The following is a 25933-nucleotide window of genomic DNA, read 5'->3' on the forward strand; positions in this document are numbered from 1 at the left end:
CTAAAATGTTCTTACTTACTGGGTCCAAGAATACTTTGGATAAGACTATAGTGAATAGAATATTTTTTTCAGAACTGAATCATGCTAGTATTTGAGAAGAAGAGTTGTTTTGAACTGCATTAGGTCTTAGTGACACCAAGTAAAAGGCATTATAAAACAAGGCCCAAGAGTTGACAAATTTTATCATTGCATGCATAATTTCACCAAGTGTTTTAGCCACGAAAATAATTTTCAAAGTAAAATGCACATTTTTAAATAGCATTGATTGCTGGCCAATTAGTAGTATTCTCAAATAATAGGTCATCAGACATCAAATCTTTATTAGTGTCTGGGAAATTTTCAAAGCTAAGATTAGAGGTCAAGTCATTACTTATGTGGCCTTTAAAAAGAAACTATCTGCACAGATACTAAATCCCTTGAGCAGAAAATAAAATTACTAGAAAGCAAGAACACTAACAACAAAAACATTTTTCCATGGTCACACATCCCCGAGGTAGTTATATTGGACTGTGCCAACTTTAAAGGACTAAGGCTGACCAACCTACTACCATAAGCCTAAGGCATCTCAGTCATGAAATTTTAAACAAGGATGAGTACTGTGTAAACTCAACTGTTTACCTTAAAGAATAATAACACGGTCAATATTCACACATAAAAATTCATGAAAAATTTGGTTTAGTTTCCAATTCAAGAAAGGGCATAGATACATTATAGGAGATTGAAATGCCTAGATTTCTGGGAAAACAGTCTTTAGGAAACACATTATCTGCTGTTTAAAAAGGCAGTGAAGCAAATGTAGCTTAGGGTAAAGTACCACTGGGATTAAACCCCAGTACCACAAAAAAAAAAAAAAGCGCTTCAGTCGTGTAGCTAATTCTTAATTCATTTTAATTCATTCATGCTTGTTATTGTACATCTTGTTTCAATACACCACAGCATATTTACTCATTTCACTCTTAATGGACATGTGGCTTATTGACAACCTGAGAATTTTTTTAAATGTCACTGTGAACATTGTACAGGAATGTGTGTGTGCTTTCACAATCACATCCCTGAGTTTGTTTAGGGTATGTGCTTGGGAGTGGAATTGCTGATTCAGGGTATCTGAATTGTCAACTTTACTAGAAAACATCAAAATGTTCTCTTATTTTTACCTCCAATCAAAATGTTCTCTTATTTTCACCTCCAACAGCCCTGTTCGGGATTCCTATTGCCCTCTATTTGCATCACTGGGGACAGGCTTGGTAATGCTGAATGATAGTCCCCTAATTAGCTATCCATTATAGCCAGCTGTTGCATGATCACTGCTGGCTCAGGGCTGATGGACCAGGCTCCACCTTTAACACTACTTTTCTCCTAGGATTTTTTTTACTTCTCCAGATAGACACTCATATAATCTACAAATACAGACTGTATTACTTCTTCCTTTCCAATAAAAATAAATAAAAATAAAAAATAAAATAAAAAGGCAGTGAAATATCAGATTCTATTGAGAGGATATATCATAATACAATTTTAAGTCTTATTATCGTAGATAAATATTAGGTACACAATTTCTCCAAGTAAAGAATCTCATAGAGACCCTGATTGTTAATGAAAAACCAAATGGAAGAAAAAGAATTCTGGAGCTCATAATGTGCCATAAAAGGAAAAATAAACCATGAAGACGGAAAATATTCTAATATGACAAATGATACACAGATAACATGCTTATAATACTCAGGATTATAGAACCTAGATTAGAGTTACTGCTTTGTAAAAGGTCTCTATTTTCGGGCTGGGGATGTGGCTCAAGCAGTATAGCGAGCTCGCCTGGCATGCGTGCGGCCCGGGTTCGATCCTCAGCACCACATACAAACAAAGATGTTGTGACCACCGAGAACTGAAAAATAAATATTAAAAAATTCTCTCTCTCTCTCTCTCTCTAAAAAAAAAAAATATATATATATATATATATTTTTTTTTTTTTTTAAAAAGTCTCTATTTTCATCTGGAAATCAATGTCATATAGCCCTATAAAAAAGGAAAGACCTCCCATATGTTCATCATTTTAAAGAATATTATTAAAATGCCCATTTTGCCCACAAGTCATAAACATTCAATACAATCTTCATCAAATGAAATCTTTTACAGAACTAAAAAAATAATCCAAAAATTCATATGGAAGCCCAAAAAGAACCAAATAGCCAAAGCAATCCTGAACAAACAGAACAAAGATGGAGTACTAAATTATGGATACCTCAGAACCACAGTAACCAAAAACTCCATGGTACTCGCATAAAAACACACATATAGACCAAAGGAACAGAACAGAAATCCCACAAATAAGCCTATATATATATATATATAGCCTACTGATTTGAGACAAAAGTGCCAAAAAAACATATATTGGAGAAAGGACAGCATCTTCAACCAACAGTACTGAGAAAACTGGATGTCCACATGCAGAAGACTGAAACTTGACCCCTTTCACCCTATACTAAAATCAACTCAAAACGATCAAAATCTAAATGTAAGACCTGAAAGTCAGAAACTACAAGAAGAAAACAACTTCAAGACATTGAAGGCATTCACACAGATAATGATCTTCTGATTAGGACCCCCAAAACACAGGAAGTAAAAGCAAAAATTGATAAATGGGATTATATAAAACTAAAAAGCTTCTGCACAACAAAAGAAACAATAGAATACAGGACAACCTACAGAATGGGACAAAAGTATTTGCCAACTATTCATTTTGAAGAGTTAATATCCACAACATGTAAAGAACTCAAAATCTTCACAAAAAAGTAATCTAATTATAAAATGGACAAATGAACTAAATAGATACTAACAGAAGAAATACAAATGGAACAAATATATGAAAAAAATGCTCCATATCATTAGCTATCAGGGAAATGTAAATCAAAACACAATAATCTCACCCCAGTTACAATGGCTATTATCAAAAAAAAAAAAAAACTATAATAAATGCTGGCTAGGATGTGGAGAAAAAGGAACTCATTTACTGTTGATAGGAATGTAAATTAGTACTGCTGTTATGGAGAACAGTATGGAGGTTTCTTTAAAAAAAAAGAAAAATACTAAAAATACCAAGCTATCTCCCTCTTCTGGGTATATATCCAAAGAAAATGATAACACACCAGAGATACCTGCACACTTATGTTTATTGTGTCACTATTCACAATAAATAAGACATGGAATCAGCCTAGCAGCTCATCAACAGATAAATGGATAAAGAAAATGTGGTACACACACGGTGGAGTATCATTCAGTCATAAGAATAAAATCCTGTCATTTGCAAAAACAAAAAGTAGGATGAACTCAAGGTCATATATTAAATGAAATACACAAAACACAATGGAACTACCACATGACCCATCTATACCATTTCTCAGTATGTATCCTACGGAATTAAAAAGTCAGCATACTACAGTGATACCTGCACACCCAAGTTTACAGCAGCACAGTTCACAACTGCCAAACTATGGAACAAGCCTAGGTGTCCATCAGTAGGGGTATGGATGAAGAGAATGTAGTGTATATATGTACAATGGAGTTTTATTCAGTCATAAAGAAGAAAGAAATTACATCATTTGCAGAAAAATGGATGAAACTTTAGAATATTATGTTAAATGAAATAAGTCAAACTCAGAAAGTCAAGGATCATATGTTTTCTCTCACATGTGGAAGCTAGAGGGGTGGGGGGGCGTGTCTCATGAAAATCAAAGGGAGATCAATAGAGGAAAGGGACAAGGGGGAGGGAGCAGAGGAGAGGAAAGAAAGGGAAAATTCTGGGGAATGATATTGGCCAAATTATGTTGTTATATTGTCTGCACATACAAATACTTAACAACAAATCTCACCATATGTACAATTATAATGCACCAATTTTTAAAAATAGAGGGAAAAAACTTTAAAAAAGAAAGAAAGAAGCCAGATGCAGAAAGTATTACGTGTTCTTTTTTATATATTGGAAGCTAAAGAGAGTTAACCTGATAGAATAGTAGAGCCTGGAAGCAGGATGGTGATTGGATTTTATCAGTACACACTATATACATGGAAATATCACACTGAACCACATTAATATACACCATTCACACACGCTATTAAAATTTAATTAAAAATTTAAAAAGGAGTATAACATGGCAACATATAAAGAAACAAAAGTACTGAAAATCGTATAAATTAGAATGAATATAATAGATGTTTGTCCTATAATAACAACAGAGGTATCATTTTAAAAACTAGTTGGCAAACTAGTTTGCAGGTCAATCCAGCCATGTTCATTTGTTTATATAAAGTCAAGGGCTACTTCCTCACTACAGTGGCAGCATTAAGTTGTGGCAGAGATCCTATGACTAGCAAAATCAAAATGCATTATTACTGACTTATTACCAAAAAAAAAAGAAAAAGCTTGCTAATCCCTCATCTAAAACAAAAACAATAGCAACACACCATGAGCTCATATGTAAAATGTGTAACAATAAAACAAAGGATGGAAGAGACAAATCTGACATATAAAGATGAAGTGGTATAATAATATCTGAGGTAGATTATGATAAATTAGAGATGGATAATAGAAAACACAAGACAAACACTAAATTTAGAAAATTTAACAGGAGCTGCCTATAATCCCAGCAGCTCAGGAGGCTGGAGCGGAAGGATCACAAGTTCAAAGTCAGCCTCAGCAACTTAATGAGGCTCTGAGCAATATAGTGAGACCTGTCTCAAAAATAAATAAATTAATTAAATAAAGGAGAGGATGTGGTTCAGTGGTTAAGTGCCATTGGGTTCAATTGCTGAAACAGAAGGGAAAAAAAAAAAGGAATCCTTAGTAAACCAAAGATAAAACAGAATCATTAAAAAAAAAAAAAATCAGGGCTGAGGATTTAGCTCAGCTCAGTGGTAAAGCATTCCCCTAACACACATGAAACCCTGGGTTCAGTCCCCAGCACTGCAAAAAGATAAAAAATTATTAATCAAAGAATCCAAGAAAGCAGGGGAAAAAAGGAATAAAGAATAAATGAAGGCTGAATGTTTTCTCTGATATGTGAATGCTGATCCACAATGGGGACTGGCGGGGGAGCATGGGAGGAATGAAGGAATTTTAGATAGGGCAAAGGAGATGGAGCGAAAGGGAGGGAGCATGGGGGTAGGAAAAAATGGTGGAATGAGATGGACATTTTTACCTCGGTACATGTATGAAAACACGGATAGTGTGACTCTACTTTGTGTACAACCAGAGACATGAAAAATTGTGCTCTATATTTGGACTATGAATTGAAATGCATTCTGCTGTCATGTATAACAAATTAGAGTAAATAAATTTTTTTAAAAAGAATAAATGAAACGAAAACAAGTAGCAAGGTAGTAGATTTAAACACAGTCATAGCAACCACTGTTAGAAATATAATTAATATAAACTAAAAGACAAAGACTATCCCACTAGATTAAAAGCATGACCCAATTACATTCAGTCTACAAGAAAACTGTTTCAAATTAAAACACATAATAAATAGGTTAGAATTAAAAGGATAATCACACCTACTAGAACAGCAATAATCAAAAAGATAATAAGACCCTGGAGAGATCCCAGAATCTTCACACATTGCAGGCAAGAATGCAAAATGGGGGCCTGAGGTTGTGGCTCAGTGGTACAGCACTTGCCTGGCATGTGTGAGGTCCTCAGTTCCATCCTCAGCACCACATAAAAAGATAAATAAATAAAGGTATGAAAAAAAATGTGTGTGTGTGTGTGTGTGTGTGTGTGTGTGTGTAAAATGCAAAATGATACAGCTGCTATGGAAAACAGTTTGGAAGTTAAGAAATTAAAACATAAGAGAAGTAGGCGTGGTGGTGCATACTGGGAATCCTAGCAACTCTGGAGGCTGAGGCAGGAGGATCAAGTTCAAGGCCAACCTCAGCAATTTAGCAAAGCCCTAAGCAACTCAGGGAGACCCTGTCTCAAAAATAAAAATGAAATTAAACAAAAAGAAAAGGCTGGGGATGTGGGTCAGTGGTAAAGCACCCTGTGTTCAATCCCCAGTACCCAAAAAAGTTAAAACACAGAATAATAATAATAATTATTATTATCCTTTTCTCCCACCCCTAAAAATCATTGATTTGCTTTATTATTGAATAGCATTTCAGTGTGTAGCTGTACAGTTACCTACAGATGGAAATGATGGGTTGAATGGAATATGATTGGTCTATAAGAAACCACTAACTCGGGGCTGGGGTTGTGGCTCAGCAGTAGAGTACTCACCTCACACATGTGGAGCCTTGGGTTCGATCCTTAGCACCACATATAAATAAATAAAATAAAGGTACTGTGTCCAACTACAATTAAAAAATAAATTTTTTTTTAAAAAAAGAAACCACTAACTCTTTTCCCAAGTGGCTGCAAATAAAGTGAACAAATGACTGTTGCATGCAGCAATATGGAGAAATCACAAAAACATTATGCTAAGCTAAAGTAGATACAAAAAGTCTACATATGGTATAATTCTTTTCACATAGCACTTTTTAAATAAATAAAAGGCAAAATTACAAGGACAGAAAAAAATCAATGGTTGTCAGGGAATGGAAGTAAAAGGAGAGTACGAAACATGAAGCCATGCTTTTGAGTTGATGTGACTATTCTCTAGCTTGACTATAGTGGTAATTACACAATAGCATGCACTTGTCAAAACTTATAAAACTGTGTAACTATAAAGGATAAGTTTTACTCTATGTACATTACACCTCAAAAAATAAAAAATAAAAAGCCAAAGCCAGGCATGATGGTGCATTCCTACAGTCTCAACAACTCTGGAGGCTGAGACAGGAGGACTGCTTGAGCCCAGCAGTTCAGGACCATCCTAGGCAACATAGTGAATGTTTTTAAAAAAAAAAAAAAAAAAAAAAAAAAGTCAATAAACAATCCAGGAAATGAATAAATGAATTCACTTCCAACAAAATGGAAATAACAGCCTTATCATAAAATGACTTTACCTACTGCAAATGAATAAATAAAAGTAACCTTAGGGGCTGGAGTTGTGGCTCAGTGGTAGAATGCTCACCTAGCATGTGTGGGGTACTGGGTTCGATCCTCAGCACCACATAAATGTAAAATAAAGATACTGTGTCCACCTAACATTTAACACTTAAGAATAAATATATTTTTTTAAAAAAAGTAACCTTAAAGAAGTAGTATTGAGGGCTGGGGTTGTGGCTCAGTGGTAGAGCACTTGCCTAGCATGTATGAGGGACTGGGTTCAATTCTCAGCACCATATAAAGATAAATCAATAAAATAAAGGTCCATCAACATCTAAAAAAATATTTAAAAAAAAAAAAAAAAGTAACAGTACTGAGCTGGCACAGTGGTGCATGCCTGTAATCCCAGCAGCTTTGGAGGCTGAGGCAGGAGAATAGTAAGTTCAAAGCCAGCCTCAGCAACAGTGAGGCACTGAGCAACTAACTCAGTGAGACGGTTGTATACAAAGTATATTCACACCAATTCGTGTCTTCATTCATAGAATGTTATTTAACAAAAAAAAAAAAGAATGTACTATCAACTACAAAAGGACAGTAAAGTTAAGTAAAAGAAGCCACTGTGAAATGGCTATATACCATGTGATTCCAACTTACATTCTGGAAAAGGCCAAACTATGGAGATAGCAGAAAGATCAGCAAGCAGTCACCATGGAAAAGAAGAGGCAGACAGGCAGGCAGGATGTGGTGGGGAGGAAGGAAAAGGTGAACAGATAAATGGAGCACATGGGATTTGAGGGACAGGGAAAATATTCTGTATGGTATGTACAGTGGATACAAGACATTATAATTTGTCAAAACCCAGGACTGGACAAAGAATGATCCCTAATGTAAATTATTAATCTTAGTCTACAATAACCTGTCAACTTGAATACCCATGTTTTGAGGCACTATTCATAATATCTACACTATGCAATCAACCTAGATGCCTGTCTACAAATAAAGAAAATATGGTATATATACATATTGGAGTATTATTCAGTCATAAAGAACAGTCATGTTTGGTGGCACACATCTGTAATCCCACCTACTGAGAAGGCTGAGGAAGGAGGACCACAAGTTCACGGCCAACCTGGGAAGAGAGATGCTGTCTCAAAATAAAAAGCTCAGTGGTAGCTCAGTGGTAGAACATCCCTGGGTTTAACCCCAGTGCACAAGAAGAGAAAGAAGAAGAGAACAAAATCATGTCAAATTGGATGTAACTAGAGACCATCATGTTAAATAAAATAAGCCAGGGGCTGGGGATGTGGCTCAAGCAATAGCGCGCTCGCCTGGCATGCGTGCGGCCCCGGTTCGATCCTCAGCACCACATACAAACAAAGATGTTGTGTCCGCCGAAAACTAAAAAATAAATATTAAAAAAATAATAAAATAAAATAAGCCAGACAGAAAGACAAATATGACAAGTTTTCTCTCTTGTAAAGAAATTAAATTTTCTTTAATTCAAGTCTAGAATTAAAAGAAAGAGTCTAAAAATAGTGGAAGGAATGAATACTAGAGAAGAAGAGGAGGAATAAGAGAGGTTAACCAGAAGGGAGGATACAATTGGAACATGATATATGCTTATGTGGAAACATTATAGTTAAACCCATTAATTTGAACAATATGGAAAATGCTGAGACAATGTTTTATCAATATTTCTTCACCAATTTTAACAATTACACCATACTGTTGTAAGAGGTAGAGGAAATACATAGAGGAAACTGTGGGGGAAGAGGAGGTAGAAAGGGAGTATGTGAGAGCTGTCTGTTCTGTTTAATTTTTCTCTTAAACATAAAACTGCTTCAAAAAAATAAAAGTTAGGGGCTGGGGTTGTGGCTCAGTGGTAGAGCGCTCGCCTCGCACAGGTGAGACCCTGGGTTCGATCCTCAGCACCACATACAAAAATAAATAAGCAAGTGAAATAAACAGGTGTTGTGTCCAACTACACTATATTTTAATAAATAAATGAATGAATGAATGTTAGGAACATGTTAAAAGGACACAGGCAACAATCTGAAAGAACTCTCAATGCCCAAACGTATCTCACTACATTTCCCTGACTGACCCTGAAAGCCAACCTCTATTTGAGCAACAGAATAAACAATGTAGTGCTAGCTGGGGGTAGTGGCACATGCCTGTAATCCATGACTTAAGAGACTTGAGACAGAAAGATGGCAAGTTTGAGGTCAGCCTCAGCAACTCAGTGAAACACTGTATCAAAAAAAAATGAGGGGAGGGTTTGCTGAAGATGTAGCTCAGCGGTAAAGCCCCACTAGGTTCAATCCTCACTACCAAAATGATAACAATAACGTAGTATTAGATTATAACTGAGAAATAGAGCACTTAGACCTGCTGTACCTCAGGCATAAGAAATCTACAGAGAACACTATAGGCTCAAGTCTTAACTCTGAGGGATGCTGCTGTATCTCTGTACTGTACTCTCCAGTGCTACACCCATAAAACCTTCCCCTCCCTTTCTTCTCCACTGCCCATATTGCAAGCACTTATACAAGGCTCTCTGCTAAAGCTCTCTATCCAAAGAATTCATTTATTTTCAAAGGTTCAACTGGTACAATGATACTCAAAATAATGTCAACCCCTATAATCTGCACTACATCCAGTATCTAAAGGTCATTCTACTTGTATGTCCCACATTAAGCTCATTTTATCTACCCATACCAACATCCCAGACAAGCAATTTCACTACCTCAGCTTCAGCTTCTATTAATGCTATCATCACATTCCTACTCATCTAAGTCCCAAAACTTTATTTTTTTTTATAATTTTAAGGTCAAATTTATTAGGTGATTAAGAGATGTATACATGGGCGATAAATACTGCACAGCTGACTTTATTCACAGTCAAGTAGAGATACAGTCAGTGCCAATCTATTTTGTGGATACTGTTGTTCTTTTGTTCCAAGAAAAGTTTGCACCATAAGACTTGGACTTAGGTTTCGGAACTTTCCTCTCTTCAATGTCATAGCTCCATCCATTTTTTTCTGCAAAGGCAGCTGCATCTTCTTTAGTACTGAAGGTTAGAACCATATTGGACAAAGGATCAGCCGTAGATGCCCAACCCATCAAAAGATTTTCCCATCATTCCCTGGTATCAAACTCCATCCTCCATTTCTTTGTGTTGTTTACTCCAGACTGCATGTTATTTCGAGCAGGAAAAAAGATCCTGACTTTTCTAGTTTTGATATGCTCTTCTGGAACACCAGTTAATGTAGTGATATCCAATTTTTCATCAACTGTTATAAGTTGAGTGTCTCGAGTTTGGTCCTGTGCCAGCCTCCATGTGGATGTGCTCAACAATCTGGGATGCCAGTGGTTTATGGTGGTTGATAACAAGTTGGGAAACCATGTAGTTCAGCAGTACCAGTCCCAAAACTTTAGGTATCCTCCTCATTTTCTATATTCCCAATTTACCGTTTCTTTTCATACTGACCCTCTATCTTCATTCTACTTCCACCACCTTAATTTACATCCTTATTACTATATTGCTTAATTATTTCAATGGTTTTCCACCTGTCTATACTCCCTAATTAAACTCTACTTAATTCATCCAAAATATATCAACAGCTTTCATGCAGTTAGCCCTTAATTGTAGATCACCGCAATGATTATCTGTTCACGATTTTATTTTTTTATTTTTTTAGAGAGAGAGAGAGAGAATTTTTTAATATTTATTTTTTAGTTTTCGGTGGACAAAACATCTTTATTTTTATTTTTATGTGGTGCTGAGGATCGAACTCAGCGCCCCGTGCGCATGCCAGGCAAGCGTGCTACCGCTTGAGTGGCATCCCCAGCCCATCTGTTCACAATTTTAGCAGATGCTCCCAACTGGCTACCCAATGTCTGTTTCTTTTTCTTTGATGTATAATCTCAGTTTTGGGTCCCTCTACTTCCCCAATTAAAGTGAAATCTTCACTTTCCCAAGGAAAGTGAAGTCTAAGCTGAATCAAGTCTTAGTCTTAATTCATGTCATCCATCATGGCATGTCCCTTAAGATTTAAGTCCAAGCACATGGCTCAGTTTTTGTCATGAAATGTGAGGGGAGACCCATTAGAAGACTTCTGGAAAGATTTTAATTTTATGAAGAGGAAGACTGAGAAAGATGATTTATTCGTAAACAGCAAGAATTTTATTGGTCAAGCTAATTCTGAGATGCTTGTTACACCATCATATGGAGATATAAAATAGGCAGTTGGGTATACAAGTGTGGAGTCAGGGGAAGGTTCTAAGCTGAAGATAAAAATCTGGGGCTTGTCAGTATATAAAATAGCATTTAAAGAAATAAGCCCCAGCCAGGAGTGGTGGCGCATGCCTGTAATCCCAGCGGCTCAGGAGGCTGAGACAGGAGAATCTCCAGTTCAAAGCCAGCCTCAGTAATAGCAAAGCACTAAGCAACTCAGTGAGACCCTGACTCTAAATAAAATACAAAACAGGGCTGGGGATGTGGCTTGGTGATTGAGTGCCCCTGGGTTCAATCCCTGGTACCAAAAAAAAAAAAAAAGAAGCCTGGGTAAAATCATGATGTGTGTAGAGAAAAGAAAAATCCAAGGGCTAAACCCAAGGTTAATCTAACATTTACAAATGTAAAAGAAAAGGAAATAGTAAAGGAGACCAAGGTAAGAGGAAAACCAAGAAGAGGTGATAACCCTGAAGCCAAGGGAAGAAAATGCATTAAGGAAGAAAGGTCAGCTGGACTAAAGACTACCTATACATCAAGTAAAATTAGAACTGAGAATTCACTGAAATTTCTAAGAGAATCACAGTCTCTTCAGGAAATCAATCCCACATAAAAACATTCCCTGTTCTAGATAAGTAACTCACACTGCAAGGTTCAATTTGTACCAATTAAAAATCACTGTCTATTTTAAAATCAAAACTACTCCTCCTGAAATAGAAGCCGTACTATGTTAATCTATTTTAAACATGACGTTTATTTTGGGTTACTATCTGGCATTCTAAGAATTCTGGTAAATAATCACCTCTGATGTTTACCACTTTTACACTGGCCGTTTCAAACCCCAAACATTTCCACACATAAGCAAGCAATGAGTTATTCTACAACTTTTTGAGATGTGACCTGTATTTTACTAGTAGGTTAAAATACAACACTGAATAAAATATAACCACTAGACAGTTAAAAAAAAAAAAAAAAGTACTGTCACACAAGTACTGAAAGACATACAGAACAGAAAACTCCTGGTACAAAAGCAGAGAGTCATAGAGAAATATAAATATACTTGGGCACACAGCCTCAACAACTTAGTAAGGCCCTAAGCAATTCAGTGAGACCCTGTCTCTAAATAAAATATTTTAAAAATATGGCCCAGGCCCAGTGGGGGGATGCAGTTGTGGCTCAGTGGTAGAGCACTTGCCTAGCATGTGTGAGGCACTGGGTTTGATCCTCAGCACAGCATAAAAATAAATAAATAAATAGTCTAAAAAACACAATAACTATATATATATATATATATATATATATATATTTTTTTTTTTTTTTTTTTTTTCAGATACACACATAGAGGATGCATACTGTGGTTCAAATCTTTTTACTCTGAAACAATATAAAAGGTTGGGCTTAGGGTAGTCCCACTCTTATCTATTTAAAGATATATTTTTAAGGGGCTGGGGTTGTAGCTCAGCAGTAGAGTGCTCACTTAGCAAGTGTGAGGCCCTCAATCCTCAGCACCACATAAAAACAAATAAATAAAGGTATTGTGTCTAACTACAACTAAAAAAAAAAAGAAAGACACATTTTTAATACTGTGCAAATTTTTACATAAGAACATCTCAAATTCTCTCCAAAGCCAAAAGAATACTGTCTTAAAGGAATCTAGTCCAATTCAGGATAGAGAGAAATGATGGGAGGGGAGGGAAGGAATAGGGGAGATAGGAAGGGCAGCAGAATAGAATAGACATTATGATTGCTGTATGTATATAGGTGACTCTATGACCAGTGTGATTTCTGCAATCTGTACAATCAGAAAAATGAGAAATTATACCCCAATGATTCAAATGTATGAATTGCCAAGATCATTGTAATGTCATGTGTAGCTAATTAAAAAAAAAAAAATCTAGTCCAATTCAAGTTAACTAATCTTCCTCAAAACAAGAAGTGGTAAGAGTTCCTGGACAGGACAATGGGGTACTCTCCCAGATGTATCCAAACTTAAATTCTAAAAATAAAATGTGCATACATTCTTCACAGAAGCACAGACATAAATGATGCAAGCAACACACTCTAAGCTTATTTACTCCATCAGGGTAAAAATTATTTGCAGTACCCAGCAAATTTTTGACTGACTCTTGCCTTTTAGGTCAATATTTTTTCTGAGCTCATTTTTGGATATTTCTTTAAGCAGATTATATTCCATGACACGAACATTTCAGTCATCTCAAACAGATCAGACACTAAATTGTTCTTGAACCTGCCTCTATAAATGGCAGCTAAAATCAGAAAATTCTTGGTACTATTTAAACTGTTTTCTTTTCACAGAAATTCAGCTAGAGTTAAGTCAGTTACAGCGCTCAGTTCCCCAGGGACAAAGCAACAATTCAAGAATGCTGCTACCTTTGTTTTTATTTACATAGGAACAACAAGTAAAATGGTACTTTTCAACCTTCCTTCAGTCAACTACATTTATTCTTGCTTATCACCAATTGGGACACACTGAAGTACCACTGTATTGTTGCAAAACTACTACTTTTATCCAACAAAAGCCAATTTTGTTAAATTTTGTGTGTGTGTGTATATATATACATACACACACACACACACACACATATATTTTTTTTTAAGCCAGGTCTTTTGATGTCAGGAACTACAGAAACAAAGTCCTCCAAGTAAACCAATGAGTGGATTACATTCATGTTTTTCAAACAAATTCAGAGCCTAAAATAAGTAAGCCCATAACAAGCACACATGAAATATTCTAGTTTAACATGTTAATACTCAAGATAACAGACTTCTTTTTACTTTTTTAACAACAGACTTCTAATTAGCATGACATTTTCAAAATTAATTTCTCATATTTCAGTGAAATATTTAGATTCTGAAGGACATGGAAGGGGAATAAGGGAAAGAATTATTTAAAAGTACTCTTCTGTAGAAAAAATATAATTATGTACCTCTTACAAAAATGTTTGCTAATATCTCCTGACATAAAAAAAACAGTGATGTCATTCTAGACAGCAGTAGGACAGGGTTATAATGAACATCAAGTTTTCAAATCACTGACAACTTAAGGAAATTAAGAACATTACTCAAAAATCTCTCCCTAGAGTACCACATCTGTGGAAGAGAAGCGCGTGTCCATCTGGGGTTACTTACATATTTGACATCAACAGAACTGAAGTCATTTCCCCCTGCACAACAGGAAAAGTTGTTTTTTTTCTTTCTTTCCACCCCCCCCACCCTTAGAACTCTGAGCATGAAAGCCATGACTTTAAATGGCTCTGTATAAAAACAGAAGAAAAGGGTGGGTCATATTCTACTAGTAAAAGCAGCTGAGCACCAAGAACTTTTAAAATAAAATCCAAAATATAAGAAAACTACTAAATTTCTTATCTTTTTTTTTCCCTAGAGCTGAGGACTGAACCCAGGAAAATTTCTTATCTTTTAAAATTGTTTTATCTTTGCTTTGTGTTCTTTACTCTAAAATACAGACTAACACCTTTAAAGAGCATTAAAAGAATTTATAAATTTGCAATTTGGCTCTTACACCAAAAGTATTCTACACATTTTCTCCCCCTTCTGTAGAAAGCACTAAAAATTTAAACTTGATTCTGATGAGAGCAACAACATGACTATTTTTACCACACTATCAACAGTATTTACCACACTAAGACTTTTTAACTTTATTTTCTATTCTCAGTAATAAAATATAGTATGACTATTTCTCCAACTTTAAAATTACCTCAAATCAGGCCAGATGCAGTGGCACACATATGTAATCCCAGTGGCTTGGGGAGCTGAGGCAAGAGGATCCTGAGTTCAAAGCCAACTTCAGCAATTTAGGAGGCCCTAAGCAACTTAGCAAGACCCTGTCTTTAAATAAAACATAAAAAGTCTGGGGATGTGAATCAATGGGTAAGCACCCATGGGTTCAATCCCCAGTATAAAAAAATAAAATAAAATAAAACCAACAAATCAAATTGGCTGGAAGATCAACTCTAAATCTACATGAAAATATAAAAGGGCTACCTAAGGCAGGTTTTCTATTAACATTTAACATAACTTAGAAAAATTGTAAATTATTCATCCTGCCTTTACCAAACAACAAAATTCAAATTAGGGCAACAATCCACATAATAAGATCCCCACAAAACCAACCTAAAATTTTAAACTAAGCATAGTTCAACCAAGCTGTAATAAAAAGTTGAGATTTCTACAACCTAAACTGGGCATGGAGGCATATGCCTATAATCTCAGCGGCTCAGGAGGCTGAGACAGGAGGATCGACAGTTCAAAAACAGCCTCATTAATGGCAAGGTGCTAAGCAACTCAGTGAGACCCTGTCTCTAAATAAAATACAAAATAGGGCTAGGGATACGGCTCAGTGGTCAAGTGCCCCTGAGTTCAATCCATGGTACCACCCTACCCCACCAAAAAAACAAAAAAAGATTTCTACAACCTAATTAGGTGAAAAATTGCTTAACTATTTAGGCTAAAATGTGTTACCTATCAAGAATACATCTACTATTTAACTTTCTACCTGTGTGACTTTTATCTTAAATTTATACTTCTGGATCTTTCAGCCATCAGAGATCAACCACTAAATTACTTCAACAAGTAGAAATAGCAACCCTGCTCCCAAACAGCAATTTCTGCATTGCTAGACACTTATCTAGTTGGTAGATTTATACCATTGTTCATTCTTAGTTCCTCAAATGTAAAAAATACCCACAGAATGGTAACATACCTCTAAATTAGTTTAAATGTGGCACAAAGTTATATTTAGTCAGGTTCAAGTTTTAAAAAGGCACTTATGATTTTTCCCAAAGGCTAATCTACTCAAGTTCCTCCTTTATTAAAAAAATAAAAGCCTAATTTGTCTCTTTTAGAAACTAGAAATGTTATTTATGTAATGCTCAAACAAAAAGGGAATTAGAATAATAAGTCCTCACATCAAATCAGGGTCAGGATTATATTGATAATAAATTATCTACTGTAATAAAATAAATTTGACATTTATTCTCTAATGATGATCCTTTGAAATGCTAGCATGATTAAATTTCAGTTATGTGGACTTTGAAATATAATTCTTACAAAAAACATTAAAATAATTTTTTAAAATATTTTTCTTGGGCTGGGGATGTGGCTCAAGCGGTAGCGCGCTCGCCTGGCATGCGTGCGGCCGGGGTTCGATTCTCAGCACCACATACAAACAAAGATGTTGTGTCCGCCAAATACTAAAAAATAAATGTTGAAATTCTCTCTCTCTCTACCTCTCTCTCACTCTCTCTTTAAAAAATAAAAATAAAAAAATAAAATAAAATATTTTTCTTTAGTTGTAGATGGACACAATGCGAGGCGGGTGCTCTACCACTGAGCCACAACCCCAGCCCTAAAAATAATTTTTTAAAATTATTATCCTCTACTGTGCAAAGAAGAAAACCCCTACAAGTAATTATGTTAGTTTTTATTCATGAAAAAAATTGAATAGATATAAGAAATATTCACATCACATTTAAGATTTGTATTCACTGTTTGCATGCTAGAAAGATGCAAAGATGAACACTTCCAAATATTCAGACAGATCATCCCACAGTTGTAACTTTCATCATAGTTCTCAAAGCAGTATGGTGAGGTCAGCTCACAAACAGCTTAAGTAGCAAAACTAGAAATTGGTGGTAGTAGTATCAGGCTACACAACAGCCTCTCCAAAGAATATGAAGTAAGAGAACTAAAATGTGCTGGCAACATGCCAAAGGACTGGATGGAATATAGCTTTGAGCAACGAGTACTAGGAGCCTACAGTATATAGCAATTCATCTTCTCTGATCCTGTTGGTTTGACTTTCTTTGTTTTAAACCAAAAATAGCCATGTTTAAGAAGTGTTTAACACTTTCAAATCTCTCCATACTTATGAGTTAAAGTGCATGCAGGTCTGCAATGATTTGTTAAACCCATACCCTTACAAGAAAAATCTGACTTCTAATCTATGTAAGATGAAGAAGGTAAAATAGATACCATTATACTGATATTAGTATGCACAGAACAGCCTTTATTCTACAAGAATTATACTTCCCTCCAAATATTTCTAAAGGTTTGGATTTTCTACATTGTCAATTCTGACTGGCATCTAGAATAAATCAACTTTCTCAATGGAATTAACAAACAATCAGGGGCTGGGGTTACAGCTCAGTGGTACAGCGTTTGCCTTGTACATGTGAGGCACTGGGTTTGATCCTCAACACCATATAAAAATAAATGAGTAATATAAAGGCATTGTGTCCATCTCCAACTAAAAATACTTTTGAAAAATTAAATAAACAATCCTATTAGATTAATCCTTTCCGAAAAAGGACAATTTGGTTAGAAACTCTGACCTTATTTAAAATGTTACTTTTATAATTTCATCTTGACTAAATCATATAATAAAATAGAATAACACTGATTCTTAAAGCTCTGACACTTTCTAAACATAACCTTTCCTTTGAAGAACCAAAAGAAAAATGCAATTATTTCAAGCAAAAGAAAATCAGACTCAATTCAAATCAACACACATTTAACACCTATTCTGTGCCAGGCATTATACCAAGAAATGAGGAAACATAGATGAGAAAACCCAAAGAGCCAGAGTAAGGATATAATTGCTAGTACAGACGATAGTAATCTACCCTTATCCCATGACAGATGTCACTAATCACTCAGAGCATGTTTAAAGACCAATGAAACCTTAAGTCCCCAACAGATAACACAAAACTAGTAGAAATAAAATTTATGTGCTATCCTGAGGCTGGTAGACCTGAGGCTAGATGGGTAATTTAAGGACAGCTTATGAATGACCATGAATGCTAGGCTAAGTTTAGATTTTATCCTGTGGACAACAGGATGCACAAAGGATTTTACAAAAAACATTAACATGATCAAGTCTGGCAGATATATAAAGAATGGATGTGGACAGACAGAATGCAGGCAGGAAGAACAATGAAGATGCCATTACAATAGTTAAGCAAGAAATAATGAGGCCTGAATTTCACAATGGAAAAATCTACTGCAGGTTCTAAAACAAAAACAATTGGATCTTATAATCTGTGGTTTAAAAATAAGAATTTGGGAAAATTAATATTGTTAATCAGAATTCACAAATAATAGTCAAAAAACAATTTAAGGTAAACACTAGAATTAAAGAAGTGAATCACAATGATACCCAAGATTACTCAAGACCATAAATTCAGAAATAGATATTTCAGGTTTAGCATCAAGAAAGAGAACATCCTCATGACCAGACTAATACTCAGCAAGTCTTTTCTTCCTTTCAGGGCACTAATACTCTAGCCAAACAACAAACAGTATTCACCTTACATGCCCTACAATGCAGGGTCAAACTCATACTCCCAGTAAGATGCAGAAAGCACAAAAGTCAAATTTAAAACCAAAGATTATCCAAACACTTAAAACTACACATTTCTTTAAAGGAACATAATTTACTAAATCTTTTGAAAACATCATTCTACTATTAGCTAATTCATATCCAAGCCTTTAAACTCTAACATTCTTTGCATGTAATATAATCTATCTGGAGTACTTCAGACATATTTTTTTAAAAAAGCAATTCTATCACTTCTGTGAATGTTCAATAAATGAAAGTATTGCAATTAAAAATAAAAACTTCAGGGCTGGGGTTGTGGCTCAGTGGTAAAGCACTTGCGTAGCACGTGGGAGGCCCTGGGTTTGATTCTCAGCACCACATATAAATAAATAAAATAAAAGCCTATTGACAACTAAAAAAATATTTTTTTAAAAAACTAAAAAATAGGGCTGGAGTTGTGGCTCAGTGGTAGAGCGGTTGCCTAGCATGTGTGAGGCACTGGGTTCAATCCTCAGCACCACATATAAACAAACAAATAAAGGTCCATCAATAGCTAATAAAAAATATTTTTAAAAAAATTAAAAAATAAAAACTTCAGTGTAGCTCAAAAGACCAAAGATGCTGAAAAAGTGTTTCTATTTTGAAAAGATTCTTTGGCTATACAAAGGATGTAAAATCCAAGCACAACATGTTAATAATCGTGCTAGAAAAGCTAGCATTACTGTTTAAAGACCTCAGGATATTCACATTAAGAATAAAAATCACCTTATAGTTAATACTAATGTACTACATAGACACCTAATCAAGGATTCTACTTGTTCTTAACCCAATTCTTTTGTCCCATTAATAAATTCTCAATTTGGGAATCTCACTCTCTTAAAAAGGAACCAAAATGAAAAGAACTCAGAGATAAAATTTATATGTGATATATCTTTCATTCTAAGAAAGCCAATCAGAAAAGTTTACTATAATCCATCTCCTATCCAGTCATGAGCAGGGTCTTTTTTTTTTTTTTTTAGTTATACATGGGCACAATATCTTTATTTTGTTTATTTATTTTTATGTGGTGCTGAGAATGGAACCCAGGGTCTCAAACGTGAGAGGCGAGTGCTTTACCGCTGAGCCACAACCCTAGCCCCTGAGCAGGGGTCTATTTCTCATGATGTCATCCTAAAGTCATTACTAAATTTTACACATGCTATGCTTCCTTCAAATCAATCACAAAACAAGTCATCCCAAGACTGAGGTCAAATTCCATTCTAACTAAGAGACCTCCAAACTTGAAGTAATGGTACATTTTAAGTAAAGACCAAATTCCAGAAAAACCCTCCTCCCCTACCTTCCACACCTAAATAAAAGTCTTTTCCTTTTAGCTCATAGTAATGGAATGTGACCTGTAACTTAAAAGCTTTTCCATTCCTCATTTTCTGCTTAGAGAATATGAAGCAGACCTATTCTCTCTCTTTAAGAATAACGTTTTGGCCAGGCTAGGCAGTGCATGCCTGTATTTCCAGCAGCTCAGGAGGCCGAAACAGGAGGACTGCGAGTTCAAAGCCAGCCTCAGCAACTTAGCCAGGCCCTAAAGCAACTCAGCAAGACCCTGTCTCTGTAAATAAGAATATAAAAACGGCTGAGGATGTGGCTCAGTGATTAAGTGCCCCAGATTCAATCCCTGGCCCTTTTCTCATATTTTATTTAGAGACAGGGTCTCACTGAGTTCCTCTAGGGCCTGGCTAAGTTGCTAAGGCTAGCTTTGAACTCGAGATGCTTCTACCTCAGCCTCTCGAGCCACTAGGATTTCAGTCAAGCACCACTGAGCCTGGCCAAGAATGATTTTTTTTTTTTTTTTTTTTGTAGCGGGGATTGAACTCAGGGGTACTTGACCACTGAGCCACAACCCCAGCCTTGGGAGCCATGTGCACCATTCCCAGCAAGAATGTTGTTTTTGGTTTGTTTGTTTTTTTAATCTTTTTTAGTTGTAGATGGACACAATACCTTTATTTATTTATTTGTGTGGTGCTGAGGATCAAATCCAGCACCTTATACATGCCAGGCAAGCACTCTACCACTGAGCCACAACCCCAGTCCCAAGAATGACGTTTTTCAAAAGGGGAAAAAAAAAAAAAAAAGTAAGACAGGCTGAGTGGTATACACCTGTAATCCCAGCAACTTGGGAGGCTAAGGCAGTAGAATCACAAATTCAAGGTCAGCCTTAGCAACTCAGCAAGACCCTGTCTCAAAATAAAAAATAAAAAAGGGGTAGGGATGTAGCTTACTGGTAAAGGCACCCCTGGGTTCAAATCCTCAGTACAAAAAAAAAAATTTTTTTTTTAAAAAGAGGGGGAAAAAAAATGAAATGTTGGTGGTTAATTGTATAATAATAATTAGAAAAGGTAAACTGACTTACTAAATTTTTCACAAGTTGTCCTATTAAAACAATGCATGACACTCAGAATGAGTGTATTTAAATGGCAAGCGAATCTTTATTTTTTATTTTACAACTCCGGTCAGACATCTAAAAGATTTGTGGTTTGTAGATTCCTAATAAGTAGGGAAAAGGAGATTAAAACTATACGTACCAAAATAAATCTTCACATACAAAATGCCCATAAACATAAACATATTCCCATTTTAAAAAAATCATATTTGCAGCATTGAAGCAACACACTTCAGTAACTAATCATAGAAAAAAACAGTAAAATATTTAAGAAATGTACTTCAAAGTGCCTTTTTTTTTTTTTTTGGTGGTGGTGGTACTGAGGATTGAACCCAGGGGCACTGTACCACTGAGCTGTATCCCCCACCTTTTTTATATTTTATTTGAGACAGGGTCTTGCTAAGTTGCCCAAGGCTGGCCTAAATCTGAAATACTCCTGCCTCAGCCTCCTTAGTAGCTGGGATTATAGATATGTATCACCTCAACCATCTTCAAAGTGTAAATTTAAACAATACCTATGTGGGGTTCAATTCCTCATTAAAAAAAAAAGGAACAACAAATTCTATGATTTAATTCAGACAAAAGCTCTCCCAAAATAACAACATTAAGGACATATTTTACTTACATTCTTCCTACACCTTCATACATGTTAGTCTCATCTACCAAAGTCATAATCTCTGTATCTGTAAGATGCGCATGCTTTTTCGTTCTGTTTAGCTGTTCAATCTGTATGTCTGCAAGCTTCACCTTCTGTTGAGTGTCAATAACTTTGGCTTGAAGCTCTGTGAAGGCCTAATAAAAACAAGTTCTTGATTTAGCAGTTTAAACATTTTACAGAAAACATTTAAGTCAAATCCAAATTTATTAGATCCTAACCAGGGACTAAGCTGTGAAATTTACTAATGCAAACATAAAAGAGTCAATAAGTTTAATGTTAATTACAATTAACATTATAATTAGCTATGCTAAATACTGAATTTATCCTCTCCCTAGAAGATGCAATCAGAGGCTGTGATTGTAGCTCAATGGTAGAGCATGTAATGCCTAGCATGTAATGAGGCACTAGGTTACATCCTCAGCACCACATAAGAGTGAATAAATAAAATAAAGGTATTGTGTCTACAAATATATATATACATATATATACACACACATATAAATGTATATATGATGCAATCAATTTTTAAAAAGCAAAATAAGGGGCTGGGGATGTGGCTCAAGCAGTAGCGCGCTCGCCTGGCATGCGTGCGGCCCAGGTTCGATCCTCAGCACCACATACAAACAAAGATGTTGTGTCCGCCAAAAACTGAAAAATAAATATTGAAATTCTTTCTCTCTCTCTCTCTCTCTCTCTCTTAAAAAAAAAGCAAAATAAATGCACATTAAATATAAACATATCAAGTAGCCAAAAAATAATAAAAACAATAAGCCCAATAGAGGATGAAACCCAGAGACTCAAAGCAAGAAACATCAAGTAACAACTGACTAGATTTGTATTACACAACTGGATTTCAAAGCACTTTCCCACATTAGTTCAAAATATTAGCTTAGAAATATTATTGATAACTTTAAAGAGATCTCACTTCTCCCAATAATCCTAAGTAAGGGGTAGCAGTTTCATCATTCACATATCACAAACAAGTAATTAAATGAGTTAAGAAAGAAAACTGGTTTGCACAAGATTGAACACTAAAGGTGGAAAAGACAGATATTTCAACCCATTTCTTCTGACCCCTTAGTTCAGGAATCTTTTCATTCTACTGTCTCAACTCAGAAAGCAGTCATTATAAAGAGAATGACCAAAACAAAAAGAGAAAATGCTAGGCAGTGGCAGAATTGCATCATGATCTTCATCTGCACATACTAGGCCAAATGTGACCCTTGTGTACGCTACTTAACTGGGAAGATAAACACAGTTCTTGGATACTTTTATTGAAGTGCCTGGAATGACTTTCACATGCTGTCAGATTTATGCCTTAACAACATTTGGTAGGAACAATACATGGCAAAGGCTACTACTTAACTTTTATCCTGACTTTGTTGTCACATACTAGTGGTGTTCCAAAGATCTCCTTTGGAGTTGGACAGGTGTCTGTAATTTCCTACTAGTTTTCACCAAGAAGAAAAGAAATTGAAAGCCACTAGATAATTATAAAAAAGAACTTGTTTAAAGCTCTTATTTAACTGGTTGTCAAACTATTAAAGTATGCAATCATTTTCTATTTGCATTCATAGTCTATGTTTCTTAGCAACAAATTCTAATGTAGGTAAGTACAATTGTACTCCTGTTAGCTTTTTCACTAAACCATGAAATGGTTTAAATTTAAACAGGAAAAAAAGGTAATTTTTTTAAATGCATGATTTTTTAAGATGTAAATTCCAAGGATCTCTGATTGCTGTGTATACAGTTTGCTAAGGAAGCAAGTACTGTTAAAGCCAAGATATTACACCGTGTAAGAAAATACCACATAAGGACTAAATTTACAAGTTTCAAGAATGGCAAAAAAAAAAACAGGACACAGACACCTAATATCCCCAGAGGAATAACAGCTTCCTTGGGCAAAACAGCTATTTCAGCTGTCCTGTTTTTTATGCAAAGGTTAACCAAAGGTAGTCATTAAAGTAAGATGTTACTAACCTGAATAACCTAACTAATGAACAAAAAAGTAAACGGTAAAACAGACGATACTGTACATAGTCCCCATCTTTGAAACCTTTTTAGAAAAACATTTAAACTGGTACATTACACAGGGTTTGGGGTCCGCAGTGTCGTTAAAATCCCTGACCCACTCCTAGGTGGCAAATGTTTCTGAGTAACAACCTATTTATAAGTAATTGTTTGAACAAAGGGAGAAATACAATTCCTTCTGATACTTTACTGGAAAACGTTACTAGATTTTTTTGGACAAGTCTTTCCAAAAGGGGACGGGGCGGGGAGCTTAACCCCTGAAGAACACTGCTATAACAACGTCTGATTTTTTGAAGCGTTGATACTGCTACCTTTCAAGGTATGGTATCCAATAAATGGCCAAAAACAAAGGTTGAACTCGGGGCTTTTCAAAGCAAATAATGAGGTCGAATTTTAGATGCCTCAGCTCGGGCAAGCGGTCCGAAGGGGCTTCCATTTGAAACGCTCTCTTCAGTTCTTATCATGAAGCTGAATATCTGAAGGTTTCAAACGCAGTGAAATGGCTCTAGAGTTCAGACTGGAGACAGGCCGGGGATTGGCAGGTACACTTACCCCAGCTTAACCAGTTCTACCCAGCAAGAGCCGCTCGCCCCCAACCCCAGCTAGAAGAGCTGGTCCCGCCTCAAGACTCTAGGAAACCATTCCCCGCTCCCCTGTAGCCTCTTTCCTTCTGAGACCCAGCCCCCCTCGATATTCTAGTTGATATTTTAGGGATGATAGTCCCTCATCCCCCAAAGAAGAGGTTCTGCCTACTGAAGACCCGTTTTACCTTCTTCAGCTCGAGATCCACGGGGGCCGCCATCTTGATGCGCTCTATGCGCCTGCGCGCTGGGGGAACGCTGGAAAGAGGGTGGGGGAAGGGCGCGCCTTGAGGTTTGGTTGACCGCTGTCCTTCTGCGCCGGTGCAAGACTCAAACGACCTCGTTTAAAGCTCGCATCCCTATCCCCGCAACCCTACCCGAGCATCTCCGACAGGTGACGCTTAAATGTTCGAGATTCCAATTTAGTTGGCCTTTACCATGTAATTGGTCAGGCCTAACTTGCTCCTCTACATCTTCCAAGCCGAAACTGCAGATTTTTTTGTGTGTGATTTTATGCAATTTGACAAATAGTTTAGTTCGTGCTTCTAAGTTGAGATATATGAAGATCAGCTCAACCACTCATCAGTCATTTAGTCTTACAACTAGTCCCTGTGCTGTCAAGGATAAGTAAAGACTAGAGCTTCAGGCGTACCAATATGGAAAAGACCATTAGAAAACTTGAAGCGTAGTTGGAGTGTTCTTCCAAAGAAGAACTTGTTTCTTCGAAGACTTTCTAGATACAGTGTTCTCAAGATAGACTAAATAAATTTGCTTTACAAAGCAAACGGAGCCAGGCGCAGTGACACATACCTGTAATCCCGGGATGCTCCAGAGGCTGAGGCAAGAGGATCGCTGGTCTCAGCAATTTAGTGAGACCCTAAGGGACTTAGCCTGACCCTGTCTCTAAATAAAAAATTTTAAAGGCTGGGGATGTGGCTAGTGGTTAAGCGCTCCTGCATGCAAAACCCAGTAACCCCCCCCCCAAAAAAAAAAAGCAAAACAAATTCTGGGCTGGGTGTGTATGGGTGTGTAGCCCAGTGGTGTAACACATGCTTAGTATCCGCAAACCCTGGGTTCAATATGGAACAACTCAAACAAACATTCTCTGGGCTCATCCCAGACTTAATTCTTAGAATCTTGGAGAGTAGGGCCAGGAAATTTGGCAACTCTTCCCATGACTTGATGATGCAAATCGCCTGCAAACCACATCTTGTGACAAGTCCTGGTATTTGAACCCAAGGGACAGATGATAATTGGCTTTTGGAAATGAAAATTTTGTACCTACTCTGAAAACCATTAGAGAGGTAAAGGGGCAGGGAATTGGGAACTTGCCAGATATAGATTCAAGGCTTGGTCCACCTTGAACCAAGGTGGACAATTTACTAGCTGTGTGGTTTTCAGGAATTCACTTATCCTTGAAGAGTTTTAATCTCTTCATATTTAATTGAGAATAACAATACTGATCTAACAGTATTATTGTGAAAAATAAATGAACCCAGGATGAAATGCTCCAAATGTAGCACCATACACATAATATGTGTTCAATAAATAGTTAAATTGATGTGGTTAGCGTTGTCCTGTTTGTCTTTCAAAGTCTAGCAAATTGGTACCATATCCCCTGTCATACAGAACAAAGATAATTTCTCCTCTAAACTCA

The 25933-nt window shown here is 36.1% G+C and overlaps 1 protein-coding gene across 2 annotated transcripts in view; it reads right to left on the reverse strand.

Moving 5' to 3' along the window:
• Positions 1-24613, reverse strand: part of Pfdn1 (prefoldin subunit 1) — a 58175-nt gene extending 33562 nt beyond the window's left edge. For both annotated transcript variants that reach the window (XR_007350591.1, XM_015484857.2), the window contains exons 1-2: positions 24465-24613; positions 21632-21798 (exon numbers count right to left, since the gene is read on the reverse strand). Coding sequence is in view for 1 of the 2 variants with exons in the window: in XM_015484857.2 (XP_015340343.1) it covers positions 21632-21798; positions 24465-24497 (200 nt within the window). In the remaining variant the exon portion in view is untranslated. The remainder of the gene's footprint in view (positions 1-21631; positions 21799-24464) is intronic.
• Between the last annotated feature and the right edge of the window lie 1320 nt (positions 24614-25933).

The sequence above is a fragment of the Marmota marmota genome, unplaced genomic scaffold (genome assembly GCF_001458135.2).
Source record: "Marmota marmota marmota unplaced genomic scaffold, marMar, whole genome shotgun sequence".
NCBI classification, from domain to species: domain Eukaryota; kingdom Metazoa; phylum Chordata; class Mammalia; order Rodentia; family Sciuridae; genus Marmota; species Marmota marmota.